The sequence below is a fragment of the Cyprinus carpio genome, unplaced genomic scaffold (genome assembly GCF_018340385.1).
Source record: "Cyprinus carpio isolate SPL01 unplaced genomic scaffold, ASM1834038v1 S000006795, whole genome shotgun sequence".
Classification (NCBI taxonomy): Eukaryota; Metazoa; Chordata; class Actinopteri; order Cypriniformes; family Cyprinidae; genus Cyprinus; species Cyprinus carpio.
Window position 1 is genome coordinate 2,082,950 of NW_024879381.1, and position 19,531 is coordinate 2,102,480.

The window sequence follows — 19,531 nt, forward strand, 5'->3', positions numbered from 1 at the left end:
TGTTTGTGGGCAGGTCAGACCTAGTGACATTGATCGTTAACAGGCAGAAGATTTTAAAATATGACGACTCAATAAGGCAATTCTGAGTCAACTCTTTCGTTTGAGAGACAATGATTTATTTTTAATGCACTTTTTTGATTAACAACTTTGCAGACTGTTTACATTGAAGGATAGCTACGCAACAAAATTGCAGAAAATATATTTTAGAAAACCCATATGACCTGCTTTTTAAGGATTTTTCATGCTCAAGAAAGAATCCAAAATAGGAAACAATAAGTTTGAAGCAAAATAGACAACCAAATTAAAACCAATGCGATCGCCGAATATGCGCGAGGTTGAATAAGTTGCTTGTTAGATAGTAACCCTCAACATTATAAGTTGTAATTAGCTCCCATGCTAAATTGAATACTAAGAGTTGTTTAAAACGGGTAAAGTAGGCTACAAAGCATTCGTAAAAATTTAACAAGAGGACAGTAGTGATGGCATACATACTGATGGTAAAAAACACAGTTTTTTCCAAATCAACGGCTCCTAAATAAATAAAAAAAATAAACAATGCTAATCTTTGTCATTGTATTTTCCTTGCAAGAAAACTATAAACACATAACTTTAGATAAACTTTATCAGGTTATTTAAACTAAACCAACTCTACACTGTATATTTATATGCTCTGACATGTCCCTTAAGTCATATTTGTATTTATTTACATATTTTCTTTGCGCTGTGTAATGAATTTAAAAGTCCTCACCTGTGACAGGTCCTTTGGCAAGACACAACAAAACAGCCATCAGCGAACAAGACACTCGTGCTGCCATCCTCTCAACCTGCGATCTCACAGTGGAAAAAGCGTTGAATGGTGGGTCAGGAGGGTTTTGAAGCACTTTTTGAAATTGCATTTTTAAAGATCCAAGGAGGTCTGACGCAACTCCAACCCTGAAACACACCTGCCTGTAGCCTGATCTTTAAGATCCTGATTAATTTTTTTAGGTGTGTGAACTGGGAGTTTTCTGAGAGCTATAAGTTGTACTGCATGACCACCTCAGATTAATTAGTTATGTTTCGCGATTGATAGTGCAATGGTTCTGAGTCTGAAGGGTGTGAACATGTTGTCATCTCAAAATCACAGTAATTACAACAAGGCGTCAGTGCAGTATTTGATTACGGGAAAAGTTTCCCCATTAATTATCTTAAAGCATTTAAGCCTTTATGTATCTATAATTTGTGAATTTTCCTTGTTCTACTACTTTTTTATTATTATTTTTTAAATGCTGTTTATAACATTTATGTTTTTGGCACACAATGTAGAGCACTGTTTATTTAGTCATTTAAAAAAAAGTTTTTTTTAAGTTAAGGCAAATAATAATAATAATAATAATAATAATAATAATAATAATAAATTTTATTTATAGGCACCTTTCTTAACATCAAGGACACCGCACAATAAATTTACAAACAAGACAATAGAAAAGAAGCAAGAAATACCATATACAAAGAATTATATTGTAAATATTAATAAGCCATTCTAAAACTATTCAATGTGATTCTGAGTGTAGGTTACTTCCCTGACATCTGGAATCAAGGCTTGATAACACCAATCTTTAAAAACAGATAAATTCGTGAGCAGCAACCTGGGAAAGTTATTCTGTAGCATAATAAATGCTCGACTATTAGACTTCCATCACCACACACAATGTACTGAGCAGAAGTCAAATTGGATTTTTACCAAATTACCGTACATCTGACCACATCTATACATTACATACTCTAATTGAAGCACATGTTAACCAAGATAAAGGTAAAATATATGCATGCTTTACTGACTTTTTGAAAAAAGCTTTTCACTCAATTTGGCACCAAGGACTATTTTACAAACTTATTGAAAGTGGCATAGGAGGTAAAATCTATGACCTTATCAAATCAATGTACACTGAAAGTAAATGTGGCATAAAAATCGTCACCAAATGTACGAGGTAGCTTTCCCAAGAGCATGGAGTGAGACAGGGCTGCTGCTTAAGCCCAACATTGTTTAACATTTACATCAATGAACTGGTGAGCAGTCTGGAGCGATCTGCAGCCCCTGGCCTCACCCTACACAACTCACAGATCAAATGCCTGCTGTATGCAGACGATCTGGTTCTGCTGTCTACCACTCAACATGGTTTACAGCAGAACCTGGACCTGCTAGAATAATACTGCCAGACCTGGGCCGTGACAGTCAACCTGAAGAAAACCAAAATCATGATCTTTCAGAAAAGATGCAGATCCCAAGTAACACAAAACACATTTACATTAGGCACTAACCAGATAACACAAACATCACACTACAACTACCTGGGTTTGAAAATCACATCCACAGGAAACTTTAATCATGGTGTGAATGAACTGAGATATAAAGCATGCAGGGCCTATAGAAATCCCTATTAGAATTTGGTTGAAAATATTAGAATCAGTAATTGAGCCCATTGCCCTCCATGGTAGTGAGGTGTGGGGTCCACTGACAAATCCAAATCAAGATTTCACCAAATGGGAAAAACATCCAATTGAGACCCTGCATGCAGAACTCTGTAAATATATATTACATGTGCACCAGCACGCAACAAATAACGCATGCCGGGCAGAATTAGGCAAATGTCCTCTAATCATAAAGATACAAAAATGGCAATTAAATTCTGGATACATCTGAAACTCAGTGACCCCCAATCATATCATTATAAAGGCCTGCAATACCAAGAGAAGAGCAAAGAAAGGAAGCCCCTCCCTCAGCTGATCCACAGCTTCAGTCCTGATGTTTCACTAACATCTACTGATGCTCTGAATCACAACATCAGAATCAGTCAGATTACTGCACTAATCAATGCAATGCTATTTGGCCCTAAAGAGAGAGTACAGTATGGAAGAGTATCTGTACACAGTGTCAGATAAGAAACTGAGAAGCACGCTGACCAGATACAGACTCAGTGGACACAAGCAGATGATAGAGACGGGGCAGACACAGAAAAACATGGCTTCCACTGGAGCAGAGATTGTGTTCTCTGAATGTGTGATCTGAATGAGATGGAAAACAGAACTGCACTTTCTAACAGAATGCTCCAAATACACAGACATACGGACAGTGTTCTATGATAAAAATACAGCAGATCCATCAGACAATTAAAACTCTTTCAAACCAGGAGAAATTGCAGTATCTGTTAGGAGAACACAAGAACTGCTGCGTGTTTGCTGCTCAATATGTGTCTGCCTGTCACGATAGAAGAGAAAAAAACTCCGTCTGCCCTGATCTGGTGTTTCCAGCACATGTAGATTATATTATGCCATATTACTGTATTATATTATGTATATTTTGCCTCTGTAAATCTAATACTTTATTTTATTTCTAACCAATACACTACATGCTTAATACTTTTTATATATTTTTATTATTACTATTACTATTATTATTTTTCTTTCTGTTAATACATATGTGGACTATTTGTAAGCAGCCCAGCTGCAGCTGCTTTGGCAATACAAATGTACAGTTTTTGTCATGCCAATAAAGCTCACCTAAATTGAAATTGAAAGGAGAGGGAGTATGGATATGGAGGACGTCGGACCGATATGAAGGGACAAGATTATGGATGACCTTGAAAGTGAACAAGAGAATCTTAAAGTCAATGTGAAACTTAACAGGAATCCAGTAAAGCTGCTGTAAAACAGGGGTGATGTGGTAAAAGGGGGGGGGGGGATTCTAGCGATAATACGGGCTGCTGAGTTTTGAAGCAATTGGAGCTTATAGAGGGATTTGTGAGGAAGACCAAAGAAAAGAGAATTACAATAATCGATGCGGGAGATGACAAGACTGTAAACAGGAATAGCAGTAGTATGAGGGGTAAGGGAAGGGCGAAGGCGGTTAGTATTATGTAGATGAAAATAGGTGGACCGGGTGATTTTATTAATATGTGATTGAAATGACAGTGTACTGTCCAGGAGAACACCCATACTCTTAACCTGAGGAGAAGGGAAGACAGAGGAATTATCAATTGAAAGAGAAAAACTACTAGTTTTGGATAAAGTTGATTTACTTATATAGATAGAAATTCCATTTTGTCACTGTTTAGAAAAACAGGATTTAAGTTAATTAAGACAGTGAAAGCGGAAGAAGAGAGGAATGGTGTTATTTTTTTTGGTGGATAGAGTTGGTTTTGGTCTTCGTTTGCGTTGGAGTGAATAGGATGTTGTATTCCCAAAATATATTGCCAAGAGGAAGATGATGAAGACAAGGGGTCCCAGTACAGAATCCTGAGGCACACTAGTATTAACGGAAGAAGGTTGGTAACTAAAAGTTTGTAGCTGGACGAACTGAGAGCGCTCTGAAAGATAAGATTTGAACCAGTCCAGAGGGGTGTGAGTAATGGCAATCGAGATTAGTCTATTAAGAAGGATTGTGTGAGAAATAGTGTGAAAGGCCGCACTTAGATCAAGGAGGGCAAGAATAGTGACTAAACCAGAATCAGCTGTCATAAGAAGGTCATTAGTGATTTTTATAAGTGTAGTTTCTGTGCTATGAAAAGGGCGGAAACCAGACTGCAATTGTTCATACAGATTATCACAAGTTAAATGAGAGTGAAGTTGAGTAGCAACAATTTTTTTATAGGATTTTGGAAAGGAAGGGTTAACTAGAAATGGGACATAGATTATTGAAATTGTTAGGATTGTCACCAATTTTTTTCAGGATTGCAGTAATGGCTGCAGCTTTAAAGGAGGTGGGAACAATTCCAGTGGTGAGTGAACTTGAAGTCATTTAAAAGTGGGAAGAAAGCTGTGAGATACGATATAAGAACATAAAAAAAAAACACATAAGTTAGGTTCATGTAAGCAGGTGCGAATGGTAGCTAGTTGTCTTGAGGGCTCATGTCGTAAAAGGTCCCATTTTAAAGCAGCCAATTCCTCACTACCACTTTGATAGAGTTTCACGAGTTCACATTTACTTAAAATTAAATAAAGGTTATGCATATTTGGCGTGCTGTCCAGGGAGAGAGCTCTGAGCCCGGCAAGACTCCCGGGGAGAGGGGTCTGAGCTGCAGCATCTGAAAAGAAAACTACTGTGGGAACTGCTACGGCATCTGAAAAGAGGAATTGGCTTCTCAGGAAACGGCCGCTGCTGTGGCATCTGCAAAGAAAAAATGGCTTCTGCGGAAGTGAGCACTGCTGCAGATTCAAATAAAGATGAAGGCTCCTGCTGGAGGAGGAACTGCTGCGGCAGTGAGGGAATTTAGGCAAGGCTCCTGTGGGAGTGGGAACTGCTGTGGCAGTGGGGAAATATGGAAGAGCTCCTGCGGCAGTGGACACTGCTGCGGCAGTAGGGAAAGATAGGAAAGGCTCCTGCGGGAGCGGATACTGCTGCGGCAGTGAGGAAATACAGAAAGGCTCCTGCGGGAGCATACACTGCTGCAGCAGTGGGGAAATATGGAAGAGCTCCTGCTGGAGCGGGCACTGCTGCGGCAGTGGGGAAATATGGAAGAGCTCATGCGGGAGCAGGCACTGCTGCGGCAGTGGAGAAATATGGAAAAGCTCCTACGGGAGTGGGAACTGCTGCAGTGGGGAAATGGAGAAAAGGCTCCTGCGGGAGCAGGAACTGCTTTGGCAGTGTGGGAATTAGGTAAGGCTCCTTTGGGAGCAGGAACTGTGTGGGAATTAGGTAAGGCTCCTGCCGGGGCTGCAGTGGCAGTGGGGAAAATGGAAAAAACTCCTGTGGAAGCGAGGGCTGGGGAAAATATGGAAGAGCACCTGCAGGAGCGGGAACTGCTGCAGCAGTGTAGGAATTAGGTAAGGCTCCTGCAGGAGCAGTACTGGCAGTGGGGAAATCTGTAAACGCTCCTGCTGGAGCGGGCACTGCTGTGGCAGTGTGGGAATTAGGTAAGGCTCCTGCGGGAGCTGGAACTGCTGCAGCAGTGGGGAAAAGATGGACATTAAGATGGAATAGGTGATGTTAAAGGGGGTTAGCTATGGTTGTTCAGGAGTTTGAGTGAACAGGGATGGACGGGCGTTAAAGGGGTCGGCTGATGAGGGTCCGGTGAGCTTCAGGGCCTGCGTCAGGAGAGTTCAGAGGGATGGGTGGGATGTGGGAGCGGAGAGGGAGGGGGGAGCATGAGTGGAGGATGAAAGATAACTGCTGGAGCCGCCTGCGGAGATGTGCTCACGCTTGCGGAGGCGTGCTCACGCTTGGGATGGCTCCGGGAGTGGAAGAAAGAGGGGAAAAGAGAGGGGAATGGCAGGCATCGGGGCCTAAGCCAAGAGTGTTCGGAGGGATGGATAGGGCAGAACAGAGAAGGAAGGGGAGCATGAGAGGAGGAGGAGCTCGGGAGCAGGAGGCCGCTGAACAGAAAAATGGTTATTAGTAGCATGAGGGAGCGGAAGAGTTGTGTGCATGTTTACAAATGGAGGCAGCTTCACGTTTGCTTCAGCTGCTGTAGCTGTAGGCCGTGGGAAGGGGTTGGGGTGTATGATGTCTTGAAGAACCTGTGTAGCCTGCACTGCTAGCAGAGGCAACCTTATGCTAATGTCTGCTATGTGAGCAGGAAGACACTGAAAAGAAAAAAGTGGGTTAGAAGTAAACAGGATGGAAATACTGGGATGTGCAGGCCGGTGTTGCAAGTAGAAGCAGCTTCATGCTTGCTTCAGCTGCTGTAGTTGTTGGCTGTGGGAAAGTAGAAGGGTTAGTAACATTTGACGGGGCAAGCTAGAAATGCCTGGATAGCCTACTGTGTTGCCGGTTTAGCAATTGGTTGCCTGATTGGACAATTCCTCAAGCCTTGTCCACATTAATACATTCCTGTTGAAAAGCATCTTTTCCTCTCGTTTTGGCCTTCCAGCCTTTTTAAACGCTCTCCAGAGCGGATAAATTTGAGAATGCTGTTTTCTTGTTGTAGTATGGACTGTGGAAACAGAGGCTTTTGAAAACGATGAAGCATGTTTAGTCTTGTAACACATCAGGGTTTCCCACACATTGATTTATTTTTGTGGGGCCTTGTTGTATTTTGGAAACTGACCGCCACAAATAGATTTTCCAAAAGGCTTTGACTTCATTGAATAAACATGAGCACTGCACGTTTCAAAATCAGAAACCGATGCGTGTGTTTTTATATCACTGTATTTCAGAAGGAAACTGACTGTATTTAGAAAATTTTTAATTTAATTTACATTTCATTTTGCATGTAATGCTTGATAAGGTAGCGTTTGTGAGCTCAGCGCTGCTTTGCAGCCATTCCCGGAGAATCCTTTATCTCTCCCGCTCTTAAAGCTCTTCCTGCTGGCAGAAAATGAATTATATATATATATATATATATATATATATATATATATATATATATATATATTATTCCTTTATCTCTCCCGCTCTTAAAGCTCTTCCTGCTGGCAGAAAATGAATTTGAATTTTATGTTTTTATATATATATGTGAGTTGTACCAATAGACATGTTTATAGCAGTAACGTTAATTTGCAGTTATGTGCTATTCACTTTCACGCTGTTTCTAAAGATATTTACTTTGTACTCATTTCATATTGCAGTTCTAAAAAGACAACAGAAAATGTACTCACAATTGTCGCAATAACGCCTGGTGCTTTGTGGCCGTGTTTGGCGGGGTAGGAGTTATCAGGGGGACGGTAAATGCGGCAGATCTGAAAAAATCCCAGGTATAGATCTCGTCGTTGGACAGAAAATTGGGTCTGTGATAAGATGGCAACAGAGCGAACCAAATGCTGAAAGTCGAGCGATAATGAAGGTAGGACGTACTTGATTATTTATAGGTGTTTCCTTTTTGAGCTGATTGGTAAATGGTGTAATCACTAATCATGAACTGGACGTGTTAATTATCCGTGCATGCTCCTCCCAAAATTTGTTTATGAAACATCATTTAATGTTAGTGGAATTTAACCCTCTATGGCAGTGGTCGGCAACAGGCGGCCCGTGGGCCAAATCTGGAACTGAACTGAAATAGATCTGTCATGACAGCAATAATTACTCACAATCACTTCGTCTTTATTGATTTTGCCTTCAAAATAAAAGTACAACAACGTTTTTGCAGTAATGTTTTATTTTAAGATGAATTGAGCTTTTAATTTGAAAAGTTCAAAATAGTTTATTATATTCTTTGCAAATAATGACAACTTCATTGCAGATAAGACACACCGGCTTTGCATTTAAAAAACTAGGTAGGATGAATGCATAGTTGTCTTTCTATTCTTTTTTGTATGCCCTATTTTCACTGTCAACTTTCCTCCTTAGACTCTAGGACAGTGCCAATTTCTCTCCCCAGCTAGCTTAATCACTCTGCACACGACATAATAGCGTACCTCCAGCATGCAAAACAATAAAAAAAAAAATAAAAAAAAAAATGCAGTTTAGTATGTGAGGATGCCAAGGAATAATTCTTTGTAAAAGTAGGCTACGTCAAATAATTATTACAATAAATTATGCTTTAAAATGATAGACATTTATTATTCACAATATGGAAAGAGGAAATAAAACCAAGTTTGTTAAGAGCATGACTCAAACATGCCATTAATGGGCTTATTCAAGTCCTCTTTTATTTTTTGACTCATTTTATCCATTCCGCATCTCCCACATATGTGTGTATTAGCAAGGCGCTCTGTGTTGCAAGTTGGTGAATGAATGTACTTATCAAGTTAAGTTTATCCAGTGTTAAAACCCCCACCCCCCTATATATATATGTATGTATGTATGTGATATGTATGGTGTGTGTGTATATATATATATATATATATATATATATATATATATATATATATATAGTATATATATATATATATATATATATATATGTATATATATGATGTTCTGGGGCGCCATCTAGTGGCAAATAATTGGTCCTGATGCCAAAGTTACTTGCCGACTGCTTCGCTATGGTATAGTCATTTATAAATGACACTAAGAAAATTGCGTTTAAAAACAAAATAAATGATCAACCTCCAAAATGTCATTTTAGTGATGTCAAATGCCATCCCCTTCAACCAGTAAAATTCGAGCATGTTAGCTCACATGCTCTCAAGGACCATAGTGAGCTCATTTTAGACTAGAAAATACATATAAATTCAAGTTATAAAAAATATAATTGTACATCCAAATGTGTTTTCTAAAGGTTTTTTTATTTATTTATTTTCATTTTTAATGCACTTTTATAAAAACAACAACTCAGAGATCAACAAATCTGATCCTCATGCATAACTGACAAAATCCTATTATGTCATGCATATTTTGTGTAGCTGGCACTATTGACCAGCATTGACAGGCAGTATAATAGACTTTATGCATGTGTTTTAGGTTTGTTTTTGTATGATTTTAGGAAGATGGAGAGACAAATCTGTACTTATTTCAGAAAGTATTGATGGTAGTGATATGAGTGTATCAGAAAATCAGGTTGTAGTAATAAAACAAGTTGTTGAGGACCAAGGAGGATAGAAGTAATGAAGGTGAGGGCAGTTATGAATAATAGGTTGTTGTGAAAGTCAGGGTAAATTATTGTTTGCCAGTTTGAAAGATGTTATCCATACAACAACCAGAGGTCAGGAAAGATGGCAATATCTATTACTATATTGACAGGCAGCAATACTCCAATGATGACTGCACAAGTCAGCATCTACTTATGTGTGGGTTGTGTGAGGTACACTGAAACAAAGAGTCTCGTTGACTTTCACTTGTGCTACGATAATTGATCTGAAATTCCAAGATGAAACACAATGTTAAAGTTGTTTTAATGCTTTTGAAACACTAAGATATGGTTTTCAGTCAGTAAAATTGCATCCGAATATGTGTCAAGTTTTTGACATTTTCACACACGAGTTCCAAATCAAATATAGCAGCACAAGAAAAAAAAAAAATGTAATGTTCATAAAGATTTTTAATGTTTTTTTTGTTTTTTTTTAAACAGCAAGACCTTTTAACTTCTTTTCAGAAAGGGAAATAGCATTTGATTGTGTGTGAAGTTTCAGACAATTTGCCAAAAATAATTTACCCTAATGGGTCAACGTCAGTTATAAATGACAGATCCCTAAAAAAAAGGTCAAACGTCAGGTGAAGAATTATTTTACTCCTAAATATATTCAAAATATAAAGTCAATCATTTTTGTGAATTCACTCATTGTGAATTCTGTTGCAATAATCACAATACTTTGTCTATAAAAATAAATTGTGTTGTTGCTTTTTCTTGTTTGCCATAAAAACGACGATCATCGTGTCATTTCAGTCTGGTTTCAGGCCCCATCATAGCACAGAAACTGCACTTGTTAAAATTACAAATGACTTGCTTCTTGTGTGGGACTATTGCTGCATCTCATTGCTAGTTTTACTTGATCTTAGTGCTGCGTTCGACACCATAGATCACAACATACTCATAGATAGATTACAAAACTAGCTACAGGTAGTCCAAAATGCAACGGCTAGAGTCCTTACCAGGACAAAAAAAAATAATATTATCATATAAACCCAATTTTACAGTCTCTGCACTGGCTACCTATTAAGTTCCATATCAGTTACAACATATTATTACTTACTTATAAGACCCTTAATGGTTAAGCTCATGCATACCTAACTAGTCTTTTACCACGCTACAACCCATCACGCTCCCTAAGGTCACAAAACGCTGGACTTTGGATAGTACCTATAGCAAAGTCCACTAAAGGAGGTAGAGCTTTTTCTTTGTTTGGCTCCCAAACTCTGGAATAGCCTTCCTGATAATGTTCGGGGTTCAGACACACTTCCTCTGTTTAAATCTAGATTAAAAACACACCTCTTTGGCCAAGCATTCAAATAATGCATCTCATAATTTGTGACTGCAGTTGTATCTGATCAAATGCATTTTATTATTCCTCAGCTTGGGCTAAACTAATTAATTTTACTTGGTTGGAACAGCAGCTTGGGGGGGAACACAACTGATAATCTTTTGTCACACACTTACACAATTACACGATTTGTTCACCAGTTCTCAGAAGACAATTCTCTGGTTTTAGTTGAGCGTGAACGTTTTACGCATATATAACAATTATTTTTCCACCACCAGGTCCCTTAGAGGCTCCATACAAACCTCACTGACTGTCCGTCAAAAATATAAACCACCAAGTAATTTCCAAATACAATGATTTAATCTGATTTTGATAAAGACATTTTAAACAGTGTTCATGAGGCAATCAAATGGGAGGAGGAGGAAGGAAGTGTGTGTGTGTGTGTGTGTGTGTGTGTGTTTGCTGGTGCTTCAGTCTGCTTTTAGTCAGAGGGTGCAGGGTTTATCTATTACCTTTTTTGTCAGGTGCCTACTACTTGCTTAAAACAGTTTTATAAAAATGATAAACTTGACATTTTAATCTTTAAAATCATATTTGAAGAAAATGAGTCAAAAGTATCAAGTACTATATTAATTAAAAATAATAATAATAATCAAATCTGTAGTATTTAGAGGCATATTGACTATGCTATTAAACCAGTGTTTAATAAACCTCACATTAGGGTTACCCTGCAATCTTGGTTTAATTTCTGGTATTTGTATTTCATCCCAGCAACATTCAATAGACACACGTTTCACTAAGCTAAAAGATTGAATAAATTTAAAAGATCAAGAACAGCAATGAGAAAAAAAAAAAAAATGAATAAATACTTTTTTCCCCAATGGCTAAACTGGCATAGTTAGCTTTATGCACAGGTGGTTGGGCAACACTTCTGTCTGGCAGGATACGGATCATCATGGGAAGAGTTATCAGCACACATTTGGTTTGAGACATAGACCAGACCTCACTGCATGGAAACATAGTCTGGTTTGTTTTCATTTAGTTTGTTTTGAATTCAAACTTGAATTAATTAAATCAATCAATAAATAAGTTTTTTTTACTTTTAGAGTATTTCAAAGTATCAATCATTCTAAAAAGCCATACGTTTGAAATGGTATTATGGGCCAAATTCAGTTACTTTGCAATTGAAAATGATATAACTCAAAAACGGTGTATGTTGGAGACCCAAGCATCAGTAGAACAAATACCTTTAAATGGAGGTGTACATTCACGTCCACATTTAGTGCTGCAACACTTCTCATCGTTCGGACAGTCAATGTCGTCGACACACTCAAGCACATGACACAATCCTATTCCAAGTGCTTTCCTTGGACACACTCCTGGTTTAACTGTTATACAAACACATGAGAGAAAGCAGATCACCGAGTGCTGAATGACTCAATCACTGTAATGGGGAAAAACTGACCAATTCATTAGTATAATGTACCTTTAGATGGAGCCATACACTGATGTCCACATCCATTGCTGCAGCATTCTTCATCATTCAGACAGTCACCGTCTTGGGAACACAACTCCTCACACACCCCTAATATTTGGATTTTTGGACACACTCCTGGCTTTTCTGTTATACAAACACACGATAGAGAAAGCAGATCACTAAATGTTTCATTGCATTTAAAAATATAAAAAAAAATTTAATTCACACCATTATAGCAATATGAATACCTTTATATGGAGGCATACACCGTTGTCCACATCCATTGCTGCAGCATTTCTCATCATCCGGACATTGACCGTCTTGGGAACACAACTCAGCACAATCTCCTAACATGTCATCTTCAGGATATATTTTTGGACACACTCCTGGCTTTTCTGTTATACAAACACATGATAGAGAAAGCAGATCAGCGCCTCACTCCATTTAAAAATATGAACTAATTTAATTCACATTATATTATTTTTGAATTATTTTTTATGGAGGCATACACTTATATCCACATCCATTGCTGCAGCATTTCTCATCATAATATGAATGACCGTCTTGGGAACACAACTCAGCACAATCTCCTAACATGTCATCTTCAGGATATATTTTTGGACACACTCCTGGCTTTTCTGTTATACAAACACATGATAGAGAAAGCAGATCAGCGCCTCACTCCATTTAAAAATATGAACTAATTTTATTCACATTAATATAACACTATATAAATACCTTTATATGGAGGCATACACTGTCGTCCACATCCATTGCTGCAGCATTTCTCATCATCCGGACAGTTACGGTCAAGGAAACACAACTTCAAACATGGTTTTAACACTGTTCCATCAAGATTGAATATAGGACATACTCCTGGCTTTGCTGATATACAAAACATAACAGAAAAATTATCATTGAATAAAAAAAAAATATATATAGAAAAAAAATTCTCAAATCTCTTCAAAATTTCAAGTATAATTCAGTGTGCTGCTGGCGGTTCTGTGCAGTTATTTGTGAAAGTTAACAGCAATCAAAGTCTTGAGGTTTTGATGCCAGAAGAGACTTCATTAAAGACAATGAGGTCGAGAGACTCTACAGAGAATGTTTATACAGTTTTCCTCAAAGAGTATTCAATTATATTTCATACATATGTTATTGCTTACCTTTTTTTGGCAGTGCCTCTAGTCTGCTTCCTGAAAAGTAAATGGAAGAGGCCCCATCACATAATTTGTCTAATGTCAAAACAAGATGTGCAGCTTTACCATACAAATTTGTCTGCACATTCCATTCTCATGCAGGCCCCTATACATTCTTACACAGGCGAATACATTTTAATAGTAGAATAACTTATAGCTATATTCACATTTATTGTACATGATTAATTCATACTTTAAAAATCTTCTACACTATAGAGCACCTTAGCCACTCCAAAGCCCACATATAGTCCTTGAACGGTTCTCAAAATCTTAGTTTAGTTGGGTTTACATATTAAAATTTTAAAAAATCTCACCTGTGACATATTCTTTGGCGTCCGTCTGTGCTCAAGTATACAAAGAGACACAACAAAACAGCAATCAACGAGCAGCACACCCGAGCTGTCATCATCTCGACGATCGACTGGAAAACGTGCTGAATCGGATGGTCAGGAGGGTTTTAAAGCGGTCAGATGCAACTCCACCTCTGAAACTCACCTTGAAGACCCAGATTAACTTGTTCAGGTGTGTTCACGACATATCGTAATTACCGTGATTACTAGATACCAACCTGTAAAACTTGTCATGGCCTTCCAGATTTACCTTTGGGCATGACTGGGCTGAAGCCCATGGGCCCCGCTTTAACCTTTTTATGTTTGTTTGATTTTTTCAGTTATGTGCCGGTCAAAATTTATTAGCCGCATTTTACTGCACACACAAAAGTTAAATGGGCCAGTCGGGGCTAACAGCTCCCAAATGCGAATTTTTTCCAATTGTTTATTTATTTATTTTTTTGTATTTTTGTTTTTTATAATAACCCATCTCTGGCTTTTTTGTAATCAGGGTTATTTTAGGGGTTTGATCTCTCGACTGAGAGAACATATGCTGTTTATTTTATTAAACTATCACAACTAAACTTTGACTAGGCTAAACATGTTGCATATTAATTGTACTAAAACCTCAAAGCATATTTTAATTTTTATGTAGTTTGTTTACTCCATAATGATGTTCTAATTGAGGGCATTTGTAGTGTATAGGTAGGACCCAAACCTAACCTCAAACCCAGGGGCCCCTGGCACCCTAAACCTGCCCTGGAACTCGTTATTGTGAACTTGAGTTTTTCTGAGAGCTACAGCTTGTACCTGGCCACCCCAGATTTATTAGTTGATATGTTTAGGCATTTATAGTATGATAGGTCCGAATCTGAGTCCAAGGATGTGAACAGCTCCAAGCAGAACGTCACGTGTTGTCATCTTGAAATCTCAATGACTACGACACGTCGTGAATGCAGCTTTTGATTACGGGTTTGGCGGAGTGGACTTCTGGAATCAATTCAGTAGGCTACATTTACTTTTGGTCAATATCAAGGTTTTAACAGTGGTGTTTATGACACTTTATATAGATGAGCATATAGTTTAATCCATATAGCTTTTGCTGATTTAATTTGTATGTGCAGTGTTTTTTCTATTGTGCCTATTGAAAAGTTTGACTGTAGAAGGTTTTCTAAAAAAAAATCCAGTATGTTATTTGTTATTTATCTGCATATAATCCTGTTGAAACAAGTTGGTCTTGTGGAGGCAGGTCATGGATTGAAAATAGGCCCCTTCTCCAGCCCTGTTTCTAAGTATAAGGTATTTTCCTGATAAAATAACTTCACAATTTCTTTATGTGCTAGAAGGTCAAAATTCCTAGAAATGTTGAAATTCCTGTTTGCCACATATTCACGTAAACATGGTTGGTTCCAGTGGTGCAACTCCTGGGGTGGGGGAAGTGAATTTAAAATTAAAAATGCTTTATTTTTGACTATACAATCTCTATTCTGTTCCTGCTGAAAGTTAATTGGCTCAAAATGCTCCGGCTGTGACGTTCATTCTACAGCACCGTTGACTTAACATTGAAATTAACAAGAATCAACTAATATTGTTCAGAAAAAAAAAATGATATATATATATATTTTGCTGAAACCCTGAAAATACAACTGAGAAGTCAAAATAAAAGTGTGTTGCCATCTGATGTACCAAGTAAATATTGAAACAACATTAATGTTTCAACTATACTTCAGTGGTACATCAAGAAATCCCTAATTCCAAAGTTTGGGGAAAACTTTTTAAATAAAACGAACACCTGAACACACCTGACATCATATATGTGTGTGTGTATATATATATATTTAATGTTTGAAATATTAATAACGAACACCTGAACACACCTGACATCATATATGTGTGTGTGAAAAGCACTATTACTTCTACATAGTATGTTTGGAGAAATGGCACGTCATATTCTGACTACAGACAAACATGTCAGTTTATGATGTTAGTCCAGCGCAAATTATGCAATAACTTCCATTATAACCAGTGAAGCTGTCTATGAGGCAAAATTAATCTCTAACATCATATCTGCAGTTTGTAGTTTATGATAAAAGAATTCACAATGCAGAAATCAGTCAGTGATAAAACTCTGGTGTTTTCTTTTGTGAGAAAGAGATTGTTAAAAAAAAAAATCTGATTTTGATTTTTTGATTTTTATGTTTTGTTTTTTTTTTTTTTTTTTTTTTTGTTTGTGGTGTTTGTTTTTGGTGGTAAATGCTGATATCTAAACATCTAAATGGCCAGTGTCCAGAGTCTAGCACCAACCAGTTCAACTGCCTTGATGTTTCTGGAAATTCTGAAGACCTCAATTAGCTGGTTTAGGTGTGTCTAATTAGGGTCGGAGCAAAACGCTCCAGGTGGCCCTCCAGGAACTGAATTTGACACCCCGTATAAAAGCATTTCTCTTTGTACCTTTTTGTATTTTTATGAGTTTAAACAGAAGGATAAGGTACTGTAAAGCCCAAAACACACTGCACAATTTTATCAATCTTATAAGTCCACTCTGCATGTCACATTATACAACATGGATCTACGACGTGTGTAGACTGTACGATGAGAACACCTACCCTGCGTTCCATTCGGAAGGGCTCATCCCTATGCCCTAATCCCTTCAAAGGGTTTACCCTCCGGAGTGAGAGATTCAAAGTGTTGAAGAGTGTAGGGGACCAAACAATTGTTTCTTGAAGTGCCCTTCTGCGTTATCATCACATGCCCACACAGAAGCAGCAGCATCATCATGCAAAGAATCTGCGCAAAGGATCATGGGAGCCCAAAGTGTCCATCAGTTGTACCCTTAAAAAATCCTTCACTCCGAAGGGCCCTTTGAAGTGGCCAGTTTTGAGCACTTCAGTTTGGAACAACCCTTCAATATGGTGGCCATTTTTGTTTTCACTCCGAAGTGGCCTTCGGAGGGCGATATATCCAGTTTGGAACACACCGCTACTGATCCGTACAATATGACGCATGTTACTATAGAAGAATAAAATGTCATCAGCATGCGCTAGTGGTACACAAAAAGAGCATGATAAATCACACTTTAGCAGCTGTATTTTTCTTTGTGTGCTGAAAAATGTCAGTAGCCCCTCACTGCAGAACACAAGATCCAGGGGGCGTGGTTGGATCCCCATCTAGGGGGTGGAGATTGGTAGGTTTAAAGGTGGCAGTGGGTGGGTTTAGGGATCAGGGGGTGGAGACGGATAGGTTTAGGTATATGTAAGGTGGGAGGAGTTGGATCTGGATCCAACCACGCCCCCTGGATCTTGTGTTCTGCAGTGAGGACCATCTCAAAAATGTGGAAGCAGCGAAAGAAGAAGGGATTAGAGCTTGAGGTAAGAAGTTTTATGTTTCAGCACCATGTTGCGTTGATTTCATGCCACATGTTTATTTGCTGGTCAGTGAACGTGGACCATACCAGCAACACACTGTGCGATGATCATGCTGTATTATAGGCTAACATTAGACACAAGACCGTGACAACGGCCGTCTTTAAACCTCCATCACTGACTTCAGAGCACCGATTAGGAGCCACGGTCACAGAAATCGCCATGACTGTTTCACGATGCCAATCTTTCGTCTGGGACACCCGAAAAAACTGTGCAGTGTGCAAGCATTTACTTTGATTAAATTATGTATATATATACAGTTATTTATTTTTTACTGCCATGTTAGCATCTAATGCTGTCTTCATGGCAAAAACTGAGTTGCAATAATACAACAGTTACATAAACACAAAATAAAAACCAAGCAAACACAAAAATACGGCAGTTAAAAATATCCACTACATCCAATCTTGTACTGCCTTAATTGTCTTTCTCCAGAATGAGAATGCAGATGTACTTTAAGACCGGTTGCTTGTGTAAAACTCCTCCCACACTGATCATGTGTGTATAGTTTTTCTCCAGTGTGGATCCTCTCATGTGTTTTTTAGTTGTCCTGATTGACTAAATCTCTGTAAGGTTTTTCTCTCCAGTGTGGATTTCTCTGATGCAGTTTCAGTACGGCAAGAGTAACAAAAGCCTTCCCACAATCAAAGCACACATGATCCTTCTCACCGCTGTGTGTTTTCTGGTGTAATTTAAGAGCTTGTGTTTGTCTAAAACTCTTCCCACATTCGTCACATGTGTACGGTTTCTCTCCAGAATGAGTTTTCATGTGATACATAACACCTTGCTTGCATAAGAAACTCTTTCCACACTGAGGGCAGCTGAAAGATTTTTTGCCTCTTGTGTGCTGTGAGCAACTCAAAGATTCATCTTCAGTTTTGACTTGATGTTTCTCCTCTGCTTCATTCAGTTCTTTGCTCTCTTCACTCTCTTCCATCAAGCCTAAAATTAAAATTAATATTCAAAGTTAATTTTCAAGTCATTTTTAAGTAAATCAAGTACACATGATAGAAATGTGAAAGGAAAAGACATTTGCTACAGTTGCTATACAAAATGATGATTATCTGCATTTCAGGCCAATAGTGGGCATTAGTGTGTGCCAGGCTCAGTCACATTTCTACTGTAAACTCCAGGGCTTTTACTGGGGGCAACAGCCAGAGTGTTTTTGGCCTATCGAATACCAAATCAGGCTGAAGAGGGTCAACGCTGCTTCTGATCATTTCATATAACGATCAGCTAACATCAGCATTAGACATTTAAAGTCACTTATCTGTAAATTATCTTTCAGACAGCAATAAGTGTTTGAAATAACTTCTGTTTGCGATATAATGTGGATTATCATCACTTTATAAGGCAGAATTATATCCTCTGGGGTTCTTCGGTCATTTATGACCCGAAATTTAAAAAAAAAAAAATCTTAAAAATCGTAGCTTCATCGGAATGGTCCGAAACTTGGTGACTTTATTGGTACTTGGTATATGAACACCCAAAAAAATTGGGGACAGGATTTGAAAAGTCTAAGTGGTCGTAAAAAAAAATAGTCACACTCAGGGTCTTCGGGTCAAAAATGACCCGCCATAGGAAATGAATGGGAAATTGGCAAAAATATGAAAATACTGAGTTTTTTTGTGTGTACAATCTACAAATCAGCCACGATGCAGAAAAAAAAAGCACACAGCAGTGAAGGGGTGAATCTCTAAAACATCAAGAGTGCAAAACAGACAAATAAAAATGCACACACACACACACACACTTATACACACAGAAAACACACGCACACACAAATGAAAGTGTGTCATTGCAAAAGCTAATTTTGGGAAATGTGTGAAATAAATGCAATTATTCATCAATGTAAGAAATAAAGTGCACAGCAATGAAAGCATGAGGCTGTAAGCCATCAAGGTTGCAAAATAGACACACTCACACACACACACACACACACACACACACACACATAGGGAAATATGAGACTGGTGAAACTGTAACAGAGAAATGTGAGAATATGTGAAATAAAATCAATGAATCAAATAAAGGGATGCAAAAGTCACACACCATGTCTCTCTTGAACACACACACACACACACACACACACACACACACACACACACACACACACACACACACACACACACACTCAAACACACACACACACACACACAAGCACGCGCACGCACGCACACACGCACAAACAGAGTAAGGTCAAAGGATGGAATTCTTCCCTAGTAAACTCCAGGCCTATTGCAGCACCTGTTTATAAAATCAAGAAGCCAATCACAGCATCTGTTGACACACACACAAGGAAATACTAGACTGGTGAGCCTGTAACAG

General features: G+C 38.3%; 1 protein-coding gene and 1 long non-coding RNA gene across 2 annotated transcripts; both read right to left on the minus strand.

Annotated features, from left to right (window-relative positions):
• Window positions 1-491: 491 nt before the first annotated feature.
• On the minus strand, window positions 492-7,994 carry LOC122144879. Its single transcript, XR_006159890.1, has 3 exons — window positions 7,576-7,994; window positions 749-824; window positions 492-531 (listed from the first exon to the last, which is right to left on the minus strand). It is a non-coding gene; the product is annotated as an uncharacterized LOC122144879 (long non-coding RNA).
• Window positions 7,995-11,627: 3,633 nt separating this feature from the next.
• Window positions 11,628-14,080, minus strand: LOC109047757 (perlwapin-like). The gene is made up of 8 exons (XM_042756101.1): window positions 14,053-14,080; window positions 13,767-13,796; window positions 13,420-13,449; window positions 12,992-13,138; window positions 12,502-12,651; window positions 12,263-12,397; window positions 12,024-12,164; window positions 11,628-11,782 (listed from the first exon to the last, which is right to left on the minus strand). The coding sequence occupies exons 1-8, from the start codon at window positions 14,078-14,080 to the stop codon at window positions 11,745-11,747; spliced, it is 699 nt and encodes a 232-aa protein (XP_042612035.1). The 3' UTR covers window positions 11,628-11,744.
• Between the last annotated feature and the right edge of the window lie 5,451 nt (window positions 14,081-19,531).

Excerpts from the sequence above, each read along its gene's own strand:
- LOC109047757 (XM_042756101.1), bottom strand. The coding sequence starts at position 14,080 with ATGGGCTTCAGCCCAGTCATGCCCAAAG. Across the intron at positions 13,139-13,419 it reads AGAGGCACTGCCAAAAAAAG|CAAAGCCAGGAGTATGTCCT; the intron begins GTAAGCAATAAC and ends TTTGTATATCAG. Across the intron at positions 12,652-12,991 it reads GTGTATGCCTCCATATAAAG|CAGAAAAGCCAGGAGTGTGT; the intron begins GTATTTATATAG and ends GTGTTTGTATAA.